The sequence below is a fragment of the Tupaia chinensis genome, unplaced genomic scaffold (assembly GCF_000334495.1).
Source record: "Tupaia chinensis unplaced genomic scaffold, TupChi_1.0 Scaffold000065_1, whole genome shotgun sequence".
Taxonomy (NCBI): domain Eukaryota; kingdom Metazoa; phylum Chordata; class Mammalia; order Scandentia; family Tupaiidae; genus Tupaia; species Tupaia belangeri.
The window spans coordinates 1,639,671-1,654,116 of record NW_006159523.1 but is presented as its reverse complement, the minus strand read 5'-3'; the positions used below and the strand labels follow the sequence as shown (position 1 = coordinate 1,654,116).

The window sequence follows — 14,446 nt, the reverse complement described above, 5'->3', positions numbered from 1 at the left end:
TTAGATAGCAAATAGAATTTTGCAGATGTGATTCAGTTAAGGAGCTTGCGATTGGGGAGATTATCCTGGATCATCTGATTGGACATGGCAGAAACACAAGAATACTGATAAAAAGGATGCAGGGTGAGTCCAAGTTGGGAAAAATAGATGGTAAAAGAACTGGAGGTTGTAGAACAGCTTTGAAGATGGAGGAAGTAACTAGGGGCCAAGAACATGTGTGAGCAAGCTTGAAACTGGAACTGTTCTCCCCTGTGGCCTCCAGAGGAAGGCAACCCTGCCAACTCCTTGATTTTATACTTCTGACCTCTAAAACTATAAAATACAAATCCATGTTTTTTAACACACTACATTTGCAGTACTTTCTTACTGTAGGAGTAGGGAATTTTAGTACAGGATCCAAGTGGAGCACGGAGCATGGTGACAGAGGGGAGGTGAGGAATGGAGGGCGGGGCTGATCCAGACAACTATAAAAATGGCATTCACTAAGTTTGGATAAGGATTGGGAAGAAACTTTTAACAGACCGAAAATGCAATAATCTCTGTTGAAAATGATGTGCCTGATAACACTCCTGATTAGATTGTCACATTTTGCATGCATTCTTCAAAAAACCATTTTGTGTGCTATGGAGATGTACAATGATGGAATAAATATAAGAAATCATTAAAATAAATGGTGGGCTGAGCCAGGCGTTCTGAATTCAATTCAAAATTATATATGATGGCAGTGGGTACCTTGATGGTACCTTTAGTTTGTGTTTCTCCTGAACTCACTACTCCAATAAAAATGCTTGGTTTTCAGGGTATTTTTAAATAATTATGTATTTTATTTTATTTGTTATTTTTAAATTTTGCTATAGGGCACATGTACAAGAGAAAGAGAGAGAAAGTGAGAAAGCAAGCTGCCAGGTTCAGGACTCGAACTATAGTCACCCATGTGGGACTCCAGCTATCTAACTGCTACACCATCTGCTGGATCCAGAGAGAGTGAGAAATCACTGTACATGTGTCTGGCATGATTTTTGAGTCACCAGATAGAGGCTCCAATCACGGTTGGCCATGTGGGAGTAGTGTTGTAACTGCTTCGTCATCTGCCACCCTGTATTTTGAAAATATTCACATAACGACTCTCATAGAAATATAAATGGACATGGAGATACACAGTAATCTTTTTTGTTTACTCTTATTTTGCATTTTGGGGATGACGTGTTTGGCCTTAGGGGTGGCAATTAGTGAATCTCTATTATATTCAAGACAGTTGTTACCTACAGTACATACGTAAGATCAATCACTTTTGTATCCACCCAAATGTATAACAGGATTTGTTTTTCGTATATTTTCCTATATTCTCTATTAAAGTCAGTTCTTGCCCAAATCTGGATATATGTTTCATGATTCGCAGAAGTTTCAAGACAAAGTCCATGTGTATGTACAAAACTATCTGCAATTGTCAAAGGAAGAGCTTGTATTGACTGACGTTAAAGAGGTAGAGAGGACTTTATTAAAAGGCTGCTGTGATAGGGAATGCAGACTGAACTCAATCTACCAAAACAAAGGCTAGAAGGTTTTGAAGAGCTGGGATGGAAGTACAGGGATCATAGTTAATTATGCTGGATAATTTTCTTTTCCCAAATGAAAAATACATTTCCCTGGATTCATGACCAGAGAGTTGACAACTTAGAACAAAGCTCCTGCAGAAGTTAGATTCCTAGTCTGTCCCAGAAACTTGGAGCTGAGACTCTATCTTCCTTGATGATTACATTTCAAAGGGATATTGCCTGGGCACTTGAGGAAAACATTCCTGGGATGTAAGAATGTCAAGAGGCTTTTAAAATGATTTACATGTGAAAAGGAGTGGAGAAAGGACTCACAATTGAAAGTTTTCTAAAGTAAATGCTCTAAGACAAGCAACTTGGTCAGAGCCTCCAGTTAGGAATAAACCTGTCTAAATCTGTTCAACTAAGGGAACATAGACATTCTAGGTCACAACCCAGACAAATAAGAAAATAAAGACAATAGTGCAGCCGTGCTTAATAAAGAGGGTTTGTTTTGGTTTACCAAAGTTTGGGGAATAACTTTGGAATTCTTATCATTGTACTAAATGTACAGAATTATCATTGCTGAGATATTTTGTGTATGGTTTAGGTCACTTTTACGGTTCTGAATGGTAGATTTTTACAACAATATTATCATGAAGGAAAAAGTATTTGAATAGGTTTTTTTTTTTTTTTTTTTGTAGGTAAGCTTGTTTTCTTAAAATATTAGAGCTTATTTATTCAGTCAAGAAATAGGGAGATACCAAAAGCTAATTGATAAAAAAGATAGTTGGAATCTCCCTGGTTGAGCAGTGGGCTAGGTTTTTTGAAGGTAACACCCAGTATCCACGTTACGAAGTCAATTTTAAACATAAGACATTAAATATGTAGACATGTATACATGCATGCTCACTAACCAACCCTGATCATACCATGTGATGGTTAGGAAGAACAGAATGAAAATATTCCAGAGGTACTGAACTTGGATCAGGTCCTGAAACATCAATGACAACACTGACAACGGTGTCTGACCTAAAAGAAGGTCTTCAAGTTTATTGTCTACTTGGCAATAGACCAAAAGCCAAGCTATAAGGAAAAAAAAATACACACAGACACACACACACACACACACACACACACACACACAGTGCAATGATTTTGTTAAGTTAATTCAAGAATATATTTTAACTTGAGTTTTAGTAATTGAAAGGGGGGATACTATTAAGATGCCACTAATTGTGACAGTAATTTTTTTGTTGTTTTGTAACTTTATTTGAGAAGCAGCAGTTAGTTCTCATCCACATTGACTGTAGATTTTTCAAAGTGGCAACAGGTACATAGGTCAGCAGAGTGTAGAGCTTGTTCGGTGAATCTTCATTCTCATTATGTTTTCTGGATAACCACATGTGGATATGGAATGGAACGTTCCTTATGCCGTGGGCCCAGAGAGCATTGTTGACCCTGGTATCCGTGTGGACATCTGAAGTCCCCATCTCCTTCATGGCAAATTTATGGATATCTTTTAGTGCTCACTGGGCATATTTCTTGAGGCCCAGGCCATGGATGTGCTTGTGAATGTTGATGGTGTATTCTTGAGTCACCACCTCGCTTCTGTTTCTAACCACTTTTATTTATTTATTTTTTTGGGGGGGAGACATTATGCCTGGCCTAAGCTAGAAAGGTGACAGCTATTTTTAAATTTCTATAAATTTATGAAAATTATGTAATACTATGTGCTAAGAGTACTATGAACTGCCTGACAAAGACATAGACCTAGGCCTAGGTGACAGAGGAAGTGTAGGAGAGAAAGATAAAGTTTTTATTTTCTATTTGCCCATATCTAGCAGGGAGGAATAGTGCTGATAATTACAGCGTAGTAGTAACAGGGCCAATATATATTTGAAAATTAGTTTGTACAGGTATTCTGTATAGTTCTAGATGCTATATATTTTTAAAGTAATTTACAATCCTATGAAGTTGCTGAGGTACAGAAATACCTAGATGTGATAATGGTGTGACAGTATAAGGTCCTAATTGCTCTCAGAACTTGAGGAATGGCTGCTTGTGAGAGCAGAAAGGGGAGGAGTAGTTGGCCTACATGACCATGTGTTTATGCCGCACCTCTCTCTCTTCAGCATGAACTTTTGGGCCTTTCACTAGAATTATTTGCTATTTAGCATTCACATTAATTAATTATACTTTCTTAACTCATTTAGGCTGCCATAGTAAAAATGCCACAGACTGGGCATTTAAACAACTATTTATTATAGTTCCAGAAACTGAAAGAAAAATGAAGATAGGTTTGATTTTTGGTGACAGTCCTTTTCCCATATCAAAAACGGACATCTCACCTCATAGGCAGAAAGACAGAGGGTTCTACGGGGTCACCGATAAATGTCCTTATAAATGAGACCCCATCAAGGGCCCATGAAGCTCCACCTTCAAAATCTAATCACACCTCAAAGGCACTACCTCCTAATCCCATCACCTTAGGCATTTGGATTTCAACATACGAATTTTGAGAAGACACAAAGTTTCAGTTCAGAACAAATACTTCCCTTGCACTTTTGAAATGTATATTAATGATCTGTGTAAAATTCCTTGTTTATAGTTAGCTCTCAAAATAAAAGAGTGTTATTATTACTTAGATAAATAGATTATGAGAACATTCATAAAGGTGATGCTCTCTAAAAAAGTTTAGTGACATGAGCATATTGGCAGAAAAAAAGTCTACTGTATAAAGTGGATAATTCATTTTAATTGTAGCAAAAGTGGTGAAAGGAAGAGAGGTGAACATTTAGTTTGGAAAGATAGGAAGGATGCCTTCATAAAAGATCTGAATAATTTATCCTCCGTAGATCAGGGGTTAACAAAACACTGCTGGCTTGTTTTTGTCCAACCCATGAATACGTATGTTTTCATATGTTTAAATGACTGTAAAGAATGAAAATAAGAAGAATATGTTGGGATATGTAAAATTTATATAGATTTTAAATCTCTATAAATGAATTAACACACAACCAATGCTCATTTGTTTATGTGAGACAAAGAACAAATGGCCTCAAAAAACTAATATTTACCATCTTTTTTTTTTACAGAAAAAGTCGTGGACCCTTGCCTTAGATATAACTCCTTTTTTTTTTTCTTTTCGGTCCTAAATGTTATCCGTGATCAAAATAAATGTCTAAAGCTTATTTATTTTATTCATGATGGAGCATGTTTATGAGCATGTGTGTGTACACATGCATGCAAAAGGGAACTCTCTCAACTCAGCCTCCTCATGCCACAATTCCCTTTGCTTAGCCCTCCAGCTTGTCTGGATCTTGGGCACACAAGTGTTGTGCCTGCTGAGTTTTTTAAGAAGACCTGGGATCTGAGCCAGTGGTGAGGCATGTAACTTTCCTCACTGCAGCTCAGTATGAAACAACGGTGCCACCAGATGGTTTGTTTATGACAATAAATTTAAAGAACTCTATTTTATAATTTTGGAACTGGTATACCAAACAAGCTGCTTTCTGTATCTCTTAGGGTCGTCACTCGGCAGGTAAAAATAAATTCCTAGGGAGCCAGCAGGGAGCTTGGTGGTTAAAGTGCTGGATACCCACATGGCCAACCGTGGTTCAAGTCCTGAATGTGGTAGTCTGAAAATCATGGTAGGCTTGTGTGCGTCCATGACCAAAATCCCAGACAAATAAAGGAGAAGGGATTACAACATGGACATTTTCCCAGGGGGCTGATTTCTCGCTATCCCTCTTACTGTCTCTGTCTGCTGAGCTCATGTGCCCTATAGCAAAATATTAAAAAAAAAAAAAAAAAGTTAATTCCTAGAAGACCCAGAACAGCTATGTACCTTCACTAGTTTTGGCTTGTATGAGTCATATTTGATTCCAGGGTCTTATTAATTCCACTAATTGCTTGATATTATGGACTACAGTGTGAATAGTTTTTTGGTTCAATTTCCAGTTATATATATCATCTTCAATTACATGCAATTTCATACATTGCAAAGAATCTGTTTAAACATTACTTTTATTTATTCCTTCTTCTGTGTTTTTTTTTTCTCAATTGTTACAACTTTTTAAGTATAACCCTGATAATTAGATCTAATAGCTAGGACTATATTATTCATGTAGAAATCAATAATGAGAAAGAAAAGCAGAAATTAACATTTTATTGCAAAAAACATTTTCTTCAATTTGTTTAACAATCCTATCTATCACACCACACCCCTCTTTGAAAACTATATCTCTGACTTGTTCTAATATGCTCTGAAAATAATTTCATGCAGCAATTCCTTTTGTCTGTAATCTTGATTCATAGCCTTTCATATGAATCTTTTATTGCTCTATTTTCAAAATAGCTTTTAGGCAACCAATCATCATGCATAATACTGTGTTTCTTCATGACTTTGTAGCATCCAGATGTCTCATGTTGCTGCTGGATAGACACACTGAAAAAAACAAGTTGCTATAAAATAATTGCATTCATTCTGCACATTTCTGCAGTACATTCTAAATTATTTTTCATAAGTCAGACTCTTATGTGAATATAGAAATACTTGGTGTCCCTTTAGGTAGTCTTGAAAATCTGAACAAATATCTTAGAGGTTGTTGTGGTTTTGCATTGATTTAAAAAGGATAGTAAACAAAAATTTTTTTAACATGTTCTGGTATATGTAAACATACAGTATTTGAATGTAAGATTCATCTTTTGACTAGTCATTTTATAAACAATGCAAGAGCTAACTAAGGTTATTATTCAAACTATTTTCAAGTTTGTTTAGGTTTTCCCCATAAACAGTTTTACTTAAACGAGAATGGTTTCTTTTAGTTCTAGCAGTTCCCGAGTTAAATGTTGGATATCACTTATAGTTTGAGGAAAATTTTAATGACTAGTTCAGGATTTTTAAAGAAGTATTTGTATCAAATTACCTGACAAATCTTTTAAAACTACAAATGCTTTGTCGTTCTGGGTCTTCTCAGGTCAAATCCCCTGGGAAGGGGCCAACTGCATGTAAGGAAGTTCCACTGGTTGGTTCTGGTTCTCCAGTTGGTTCTGATTCTCACTTTTTATTGAGAACCACTGGATTGAACCAAGTCTTGGATAGTATACATACAGAAAAGGCAGCCTCATTAAAATATCTCTGACTTTGATCATGAGATATTTCTGGCTCTGTTTACAATATTTCCCAACATTTTAATATGTAACCAGATTAGAATTAATTTCTCTCTTTCCGAAACAACTCTATAGATTGTTTCTTCGCTATGCATAGAAATCTGACTATTTCTATCCTCTACCCCCACAATTTCTCACGTTGTCCATTAGAATTCTCTAGATCAAAGGTATAGTTCAGTTTTAACACTTTTGTGACCTGGATAGCTGTGCTCTAGTTTTCTCTTCTATTTCAACAAGAACTGATTGAACTTTCTCCAGGTGCCAAAGGTGTAACTGGTACTGGGAATAACAGTGATGAATAGTCTGGGCTTAGAGTCTAGTGGATGAAACCGATTTAAATAACCATTTCGGTATAAGTGTTCTCTGTTCAAGATACTATAAATCCACTTTATATTTTGGTTTATGTATTTCCTCCCTTGTATTAACCAGAGATAAACCATGGAACTTTTCATAACATATATATATATACATTTATGGCAGTGCATACATGCCTGCACACACATACTGTGTACGCATGGATACATGGATATATAACTTATACTTGAATGTGCGATATAGTTTATGAAAAAAGTAGTTGTGAGGAACCAGCAGTTAGTGTAATGGCTATTCCACGTAGTCGACTGCGGTTCACTTCCCGGACCCGGTGGCTTAAAACTCACACCGGGCGCGTGTGCGTGCGCGCCCAAGATCCCGAGAGGAGAATGGAGGAGAAGGGATTGCGGTGTGACCATCCCCCCTGGGGTGTGATTTCTCACTTTCTGTCTCTATGTCTCTCTCTGTCTGTCTGGTGAGCGCACGCGCCCTATGGCGAAAAACCTCTCAAAAAAAAAAAAAAAAGTAGTTGTGTATATATATATATACATATATATATATATACACAATGTACATTATATAGTATATATCATATATTGCATAGTATGTATTTTTATATAACATTAAAATAAATGCATCACTGTATTTATTTAATTAGTATCATACCCTTTGTGGGATAAATTGGATTATGAGCCTGCTTACCATATGCCCACATACATAGCAGATGAATTTGGATTATGATTCTCCGCATTATGTTTTAGCTTATTCTTCTTAATTCTTCTTATTATTATTATTAAACACTGAAAATTGAATAAAATATACTTTATATTTGCCACTATTTATATCAATGCTTTTCATTTTTTCGTTTCACGTTTTTAAATGTAAAGACTGGGACAGGTTTTCAGTAAAGAGGCTGAGATTAAAAGTCATAAAAAGTTGTTATTCTCTGTGTCTGCTGAAGAAAGAAAAGCATGTTTTTGTTTCATTTTTAATAATAATTTTTATTATACCATATAATTTACATATCATCTCAGTACACTTTTGTTGAATAAAGTGAACCATGTCATTGTCACAAACTTCTCCACATTGCAATTCTTTCTTTTTCACAGATGTGCTATACCAGTGTGATGTTTAATGCCTTTATACTCTTTTAGACTCTCATACAGTTTGACTTGGTCACTATTTCTGAAGACTATTAAAGCATCCTAATCTTCTTGGAAAATTAGATGCAGAAAAAGATTCTGGATGATAGTTACCTTATACAATAAAGGGTGACATAGCACTTTATTGATGGGGGAGTAAGGAAAGGAGACACGATGGGTTCTTCATCAACAAGAACTGGCTGTGTTAGCCTGGACAACCCCAGCACACCACCACTACCACTGAAACTGCTTTTCAAGCACCTGACAAACAAAGATCCTGATGTAGTCCCCTAAATCACTGACCTTTTAAATGGGAAATTCAGTGAAAAGTTATGTTTTTCCTTTTTAATGCACACCCCTGGGTAGTACAATTAAATTGCCTGGTTGAAGAGTTTTTCATTGTTGTCCCTGTTGGAAAAGACTTTGAAATATGTTCAGTTGTCTTTTAAATAATATCTTAAAGACTTGCATTTTCCATGCAGTGTGTGACAGCAGAGTGGATTAAGTTAGCTCAAAAGCACTTACCATTGTTTATGAGCCAGAAAAGCAGCAAGAGATCTGATTGGCATTATTATTTATTATTTTTGAATGCTGATGGTGCACTTTCATGACAGAGTTCTTTCTACGCTTATTCACATTCAAAAAATGTAAAGACTCCACTGTGCTGGGTATTTAATTGGTAATTTAATTTTCCTAATAACTGTTGTTACAGGAGTTGGATTTTGAAGCCAAAACGAGTTATACGCTACGAATAGAAGCTGCAAATAAAGATGCAGACCCTCGCTTTCTAAGCTTGGGGCCATTTAGTGACACTACAACCGTGAAGATAATTGTGGAAGATGTGGATGAGCCCCCCGTGTTTTCCTCACCCCTATACCCCATGGAGGTGTCGGAAGCTACCCAAGTTGGGAATATCATTGGCACAGTAGCAGCTCATGACCCAGATTCTTCCAATAGCCCCGTGAGGTAAAAGCTCATTTCTCTTCTTTTCTACTATTTTTACATTAATGTGCCTTCATTCATAACTCATGTTTCTACACTAATACCATTTTGTTCATAGTAAATTACAAACCTATTTATATATGTCTTGAGCCATAGCAATAGGAATAAACAGGACCAGAAGAACACATTTTACTAATTTAGAAGTGTCACCTGATTACCCAATACCACTACTAGGTGGCAGCATTTTTAGGCATACATTGTATGTATGAGCCACAGTGGAAGTTCCTCTTCACCCAACGACCATGAAACTCTTTCAAAACAAACTTTTAAAAAGCAAAGTGCTGGCTCTCCTAGTTGCAAGGTAAACATATGTACAATATAAACAATTTAACTATGGATTCATTTTCTTAATTGGTAAAACTTTCTTGACATAATTGTATATATGTATGGAGGACAATGTGATTCATAGAAATTCGCACGTAATGAGTGATACTGAAGTCATAGTCACTAGCCTGTGCATTGCCATGAGTATTTATCATCACATCTTTGTTGTAAAAACATTCACGACCCTCTCCCTGTTTGAAATACACATTGTTTGATTGTTATCTCTTGTCTACCTGCTGTGCATCAGAACACCGAACTAGTCTTTCTTAACTCTGTCATTACCTGCCGACCAGTCTCTCCCCTGCTTTCCATTATTTTTCATTCTGAACTATTTGAATATTTGTTTTGTTTATTGTTTTCACATTTAAAGCACAAAATAATACGTTACCTATCTATGAAGATGATCAAAAATAACATTTTTTGGCCTGCCTATTATACTGTGGTTAAGGTGGCTGAATCTCCACGTGGCTGATTGCATGGTTTGAGTCCTGGTCTGATGGCTTGAGAAATATGCTATGTGCGTGTATTCATGCCCAAAATCCCAAGGGGAGGGAGAGATGGAGAAGAAATTGAAGTGTGACCATTCCTTATGAGAGGTGCTTTCTCACTGTCCAACTGTTTCTATCTCAGTCTTTCTGGGTACATGCACTAAGTGGAAATTCTTTTCAGTAATCTAGTTTCTAGGAAAAATACATTATTATAGGAAAATAATCTTGTTAAAACAAACACAATGATGACATAAAATCATTTCAAAATATCACAACATTCCATTTTGAAATATTGTCTATAATTTGAAATGTGAGATTTATAATAAATGTGTGAGTGTGTATATGTTAAAACGCACACATACAAACACATGCATGTACACAGAGTTCTCATAAATAATAACTTACCTTTCTGAGCAAATTTCATAAACAGAATATACTTGAAGGACCATGGATATTATATTATGTGTCATGATTTGGGTTTGTAAAGCACTACTTTTCAATGTGGAAGTTTGATTTCAATTACAACTGTGATGTAAAAAATTGATGACTTCATACTTAGATATGTTCAGCTTATACAATAACCTCAGACTTTTAAATGATATTTAGCAATGGTGTTTTCGAGATAAGTGTAATACTGCCTACATGGTGTCATGAAGAGTATCTGTAATTTAGACAACGATTTTGGTTAAGAAAAGATCATAAACATTTTTCTTTTTTTTTTTGTTCAGAGAGATTTTTATTGTAGGGTACATGCACTCACTGGAGAGACAGAGAGAAACAGAAAGATAGAAAAAAAAATCCCCCCATGGGGGGATGGTCACACCTCAACCCTTCTTCTCCATTTTCTTGGGATTTGGGGCATGCATGCACACGTGCCCAGCATGAGTTTTAAGCTGCCAGGACTGGGACTTGAACTGTGGTTGACAGTTCAAGTGGGAGTCCAGCTACATAATCATTATACCATTCGCTGGTCACTCTTTTTTCTCTTAAATAAATGGAATAAATATAAGTATCATTTTAATAATTCTTTACAATATTTAAAAGTTCTTTATGTATTTAGGGTATTATATACAATGTTAAAATAGTTTTATGTTATTTTATATAAATTATTACATTTAAATGATTATATTTCACATATATAAAATAAATGCTCTCTTTTCCTTTTTATTCAGCAAACATTAATAGAAACTCTTAAATAGGTATAAAAGAATGGCTATTTAAAAATGAAGTCATACTCATTGTTTTCCTATATGTACAACAAATTTAGGATACATGCTCGACTATACTAATTTTAGTATGTTGATTATAAATCACTCCTAAGAATAAAATCTTCTCTGTACTGTGCCAGATAGAATAAGACTTGCCTTCCTGCTTGTGATAGTCTAGGCTTTATTCTTTAAAAAAGCCTCTGTCTTAAACTCAGCCTCACCTGCCAAGTCATATTGACTTGGACAAACTTGAATTGGGGTATGTTACAGAATTACATGTCTTGGTGAAAACACTTAAGTTTCATGCCCTCATGAACAATCGACCACAGCAAAATTATATAGGAGTATGTTAGCTATATAAAATAATTTAACTTCTACTTAAATCATCTAGTTAAGAGAAAGAGAAACACGCTTTCATGAAATTGGGGACATGGAAAAAGACAGAGGCACATTAATACATATAATTTAGTGTCAATTTAGTGAGGGGATTTTAAAACATGTTGAATGATGGCGCTGGCATTTTTATCTTGATTTTAATTGTTCTTTTTCCATCCTTTGTGTGTCATTCTTCTGAAGGATTTTAGAGAAAATATTTCACTTTCATACTATTCTTTTTGAAAAATTATGACAATCGCAATGTATCATAGTTTGAGAAAGAAGAAGAGTAGGCCGTGTGGATAGTTCGAGGAAGTGGAATGAGTCTGAAGGTAGTCTAGGACTGCTCTCTGAAGCACAAGATAGGAAGGGTTAAAGACTGGGGGCTAGCAGGTGGCGTGGTGGTTGGGGGCACTGGACTCTCACATGACCGACCATGGTTTGAGTCCTGGGCTTGGTGGCTTTCTTTCTCACTCTCCCCCTCTCTTTCTTTCTCACTCTGTCACTCTCTGGTCAAATTTAAATAAATAAATAGATAAATAAATAAATAAAGTCAAATAAAATAATTCTCTACAAAATGACTTAAAAAAAAGAAGAAAGGGTTAAAGACTGAACTCTTGATCCTGGAGGCTGAGATCTCTGTAGCCTTCATCTGTACGATAATACCAGGCTGGTCTCCTATTTTCACCTTGGTTTCATTTCCTTAAAAGTGATTAAGATGATCCAAAAGTTCATGTTCATATTAGCTTCCATCATTATCTCACAAATACAGAGCTAGACAGACTTTGTTCGCAGTGAATTAAGACATTATTTTGTATGTGTGACTATTTCTTTTTGTAGTATTGCTATCTTGATGTATGTTTGCTACTGGAAGCTTTCCTTTATTTTACACTATTTTCATAAGGTCAGCAGGGCCATTCACACCTCATGATTTTTTTCTGGATGTTTGCCTCTCATACATTTCTCTTCCCCTCTCCATTTATGATATTCCTGAAGGGGTCAGTCTCCTTATTCTCAGTGCAGGTGAGGATGCGCTTCCTCTCGTGCATTCTCTGGACACTGATTCCCAGCCCAGCACTGCTATTTGATGAATAGCCTGAAAAGATGTCACTTAGAGTCCTAAGATTCATATAAACCAGCAAAAAGAAAAATCAGCTCTTATGTCTGCCTTTTTTCCAGGCTTTTGATGATAAAATAGGAGGGGAAGTGAATGATGCTTTTAAACTGAGTCATGACATGATGATTAGCAAGTACCATCATTATACATTGCTATTATTATAGACTATTGTGTTTACATGCCATTTTATCTCAAGGTTAATAAAGCCAATGAAAGGAAATGTTTTTTTTTATTTTAATTTATTTTATATATTTAATCACTATACATGGCACAGCTTATAAGTTGAATGTACCCCACAGGAATATACTCTAAACCAGTCCAGTTGAGGATACAAAACACATTATCAGTAACAGATAAATTTTATATGCAACCATATTGGCAATCTATATATAAGTTGTTTTGTATTATAAGTTGTATATATTCCAATATATAGAAAATATCACACAATTGCTTGCTGTATTTAAATTGCATTCAAGTAACTATCAAAATGTAAACTTTCCTTCAGGCTATGCTAATGGATAGGCAATGGCACAGCCTTTTGACAAATTAATATGGAAAATGTGTCTTAAAAATTGTGAACTTCCACACTATTAGAAATGTAGTTTTTTGAGAAATACAAAAGCAGTAATTATAATTTCATTGTAGTTGTTTAAAATAGATCGGGATCAGCAGATGACATAATGGTTACATTGCTGGACTCCCATGTAGCCAACTATGGTTCAAGTCCCAGACCCCATAGCTTAAAACTCACGCCAGGCATGTGTACGTACATGCCCAAAATCCCAAGAGGACAATAGAGGAGAAGGATCTGTGACATAGCTATCCCTCCTGGGGAATGATGTCTTGCTTTCTGTCTCTCTGCCGTTGTCTCTCTGGTGAATGCATGTGCCCTATAGCAAAAATTTCTCTTAAAAAAATAGGTCAATAGTACTTGAATTATAAAATAGTATGGACATTTGGATAACTAGTTTTGAATTTACCTACATTTTTTGTAGAATAAGACTGCAATCCAGCACATGCCATTTATATGGAGACTATTTGTGAATATATGGCAAGACATTAGCATTCTAGAAATATACACATTACTTGCCTCTAGTAAGGCAAAATTGAGACCTTTTTCCCTCCATAATCCCTGCTTCCACAGCAACTTGTCATCCCTCTTTTCTCTACTAAAGCACTGGCTTAAGGCATAATTCTTCCCAATGTATCCACCTTTCCTTAAAGAAAGACTAAGACATGTACACCACTATCATTACCTTGATGTTTTGACTGTTTACAAGTGTAGCAGTCGTAAGTTGGATGATGGAACAGATCTGAAGCCCATGCTGACCAGAATATAACACCACTATGTATGCTAGGTCTTTTGTATATTTAAGCATGAGCCACACAGCTCACCAAGACTACTATGTACACTTAGCTCTTGTTGTTTTCTGTTTGGAAACTAAAACTGTAGTGAAAGCCGAAGGTGGGGGACCAGCAGTTAGCGTAAGGGCTATGTCACTGGACTCCCACGTAGTCGACCTAGGTTTGAGTCCCGGACGTGGTGGCTTAAAACTCACGCCGGTCGCGTGTGCGTGTGTGCCCAAGATCTCAAGAGGAGAATGGAGGAGAAGGGATTGCAGCGTGGCCATACCCCCTGGGGAGTGATTTCTCGCTTTCTGTCTCTCTGTCTCTGTCTGTCTGGCGTGCACACACGCCCTATAAAAAAACAAACAAACAAATAAACAAACAAACAAACAAAAACCTCTCCAAAAAAAAAAAAGCCAAAGGT

The 14,446-nt window shown here is 36.0% G+C and overlaps 1 protein-coding gene across 1 annotated transcript in view; it reads left to right on the top strand.

Annotated features, from left to right (window-relative positions):
* Positions 1–14,446, top strand: part of CDH7 (cadherin 7) — a 156,629-nt gene that overhangs the window by 100,712 nt on the left and 41,471 nt on the right. Inside the window, exon 7 of the mRNA XM_006141816.2 lies at positions 8,874–9,127. Coding sequence (XP_006141878.2) covers positions 8,874–9,127 — 254 coding nt within the window. The remainder of the gene's footprint in view (positions 1–8,873; positions 9,128–14,446) is intronic.